General features: G+C 47.7%; 1 protein-coding gene across 1 annotated transcript; it reads left to right on the top strand.

Moving 5' to 3' along the window:
- Nucleotides 1–10: 10 nt before the first annotated feature.
- On the top strand, nucleotides 11–714 carry LOC107577349 (homeobox protein Hox-A9a-like). Its single transcript, XM_016263435.1, has 2 exons — nucleotides 11–556; nucleotides 659–714. The coding sequence occupies exons 1-2, from the start codon at nucleotides 43–45 to the stop codon at nucleotides 703–705; spliced, it is 561 nt and encodes a 186-aa protein (XP_016118921.1). The 5' UTR covers nucleotides 11–42; the 3' UTR covers nucleotides 706–714.
- Nucleotides 715–742: the final 28 nt, after the last annotated feature.

Raw genomic sequence — 742 nt, 5'->3', positions numbered from 1 at the left:
TGTGTGTGTGTGTGTGTGTATGAATGAGAGCGCGTCCCTGCCATGTCGACATCCGGAGCTCTGACAGGATATTATGTTGACTCTCTTGTTATGCCGGACAACGAGGAGAATCGCTTCTCCTCAGGTTCAGGACTCATTCAGCACAGGCCCTCCGTTCTACCCACAGACCATACAGAGATCGGTCCCTGCACATTCCCGGCAAAGCAACCCGTTTATGGTGGCTCGGGTTGGGGCCACATCCCAACGCATTACTCCAGCGGTGTACCGTCAGTATATCAGCCGCATACGCAACCTCCAGTAGCTGGGGATTATGTGCAGTCTTGGCTTTTGGACTCAGCATGTGGGCTGCCACTCTCTGAGGTACCGACAGTACATCACTATCATGCCAAACCTGATACAAATAGAACGAATGATAACGGCACAGAGGCCAGTTTACATGCCGTACTCCCTTCTGGAGTCTTCACTAACGGAGGATGTTCTACCAACACTGAGACAGTATCTGGCCGGACTGCTGACAAAGGAGGCGATATAGAGGAGAAACCGGGCGCTGATCCAGGTAAGGCTGGCTAAATGGTGGGATATTTGATTACAATTATATTAAATTTATATTAAGCACTATTGATAAATTCCTGCGTTTTAATAATTATTCTCATTCTAGTTAAAGGCTGTAAAATCGTGGGAAATAGGATATTCACTTCCGTTTAGGCGTGATTGTTACGAGGCCCTGAGATATGTTTGGGTA

The sequence above is a fragment of the Sinocyclocheilus grahami genome, unplaced genomic scaffold (assembly GCF_001515645.1).
Source record: "Sinocyclocheilus grahami isolate Dianchi unplaced genomic scaffold, SAMN03320097.WGS_v1.1 scaffold5812.1, whole genome shotgun sequence".
NCBI classification, from domain to species: Eukaryota; Metazoa; Chordata; class Actinopteri; order Cypriniformes; family Cyprinidae; genus Sinocyclocheilus; species Sinocyclocheilus grahami.
Note: the sequence above shows the minus strand (reverse complement) of the source record. Positions and strands in the feature narration are given on the sequence as shown.

Excerpts from the sequence above, each read along its gene's own strand:
- LOC107577349 (XM_016263435.1), top strand. The coding sequence starts at position 43 with ATGTCGACATCCGGAGCTCTGACAGGATATTATGTTGACTCTCTTGTT. Across the intron at positions 557-658 it reads GAAACCGGGCGCTGATCCAG|TTAAAGGCTGTAAAATCGTG; the intron begins GTAAGGCTGGCT and ends TTCTCATTCTAG.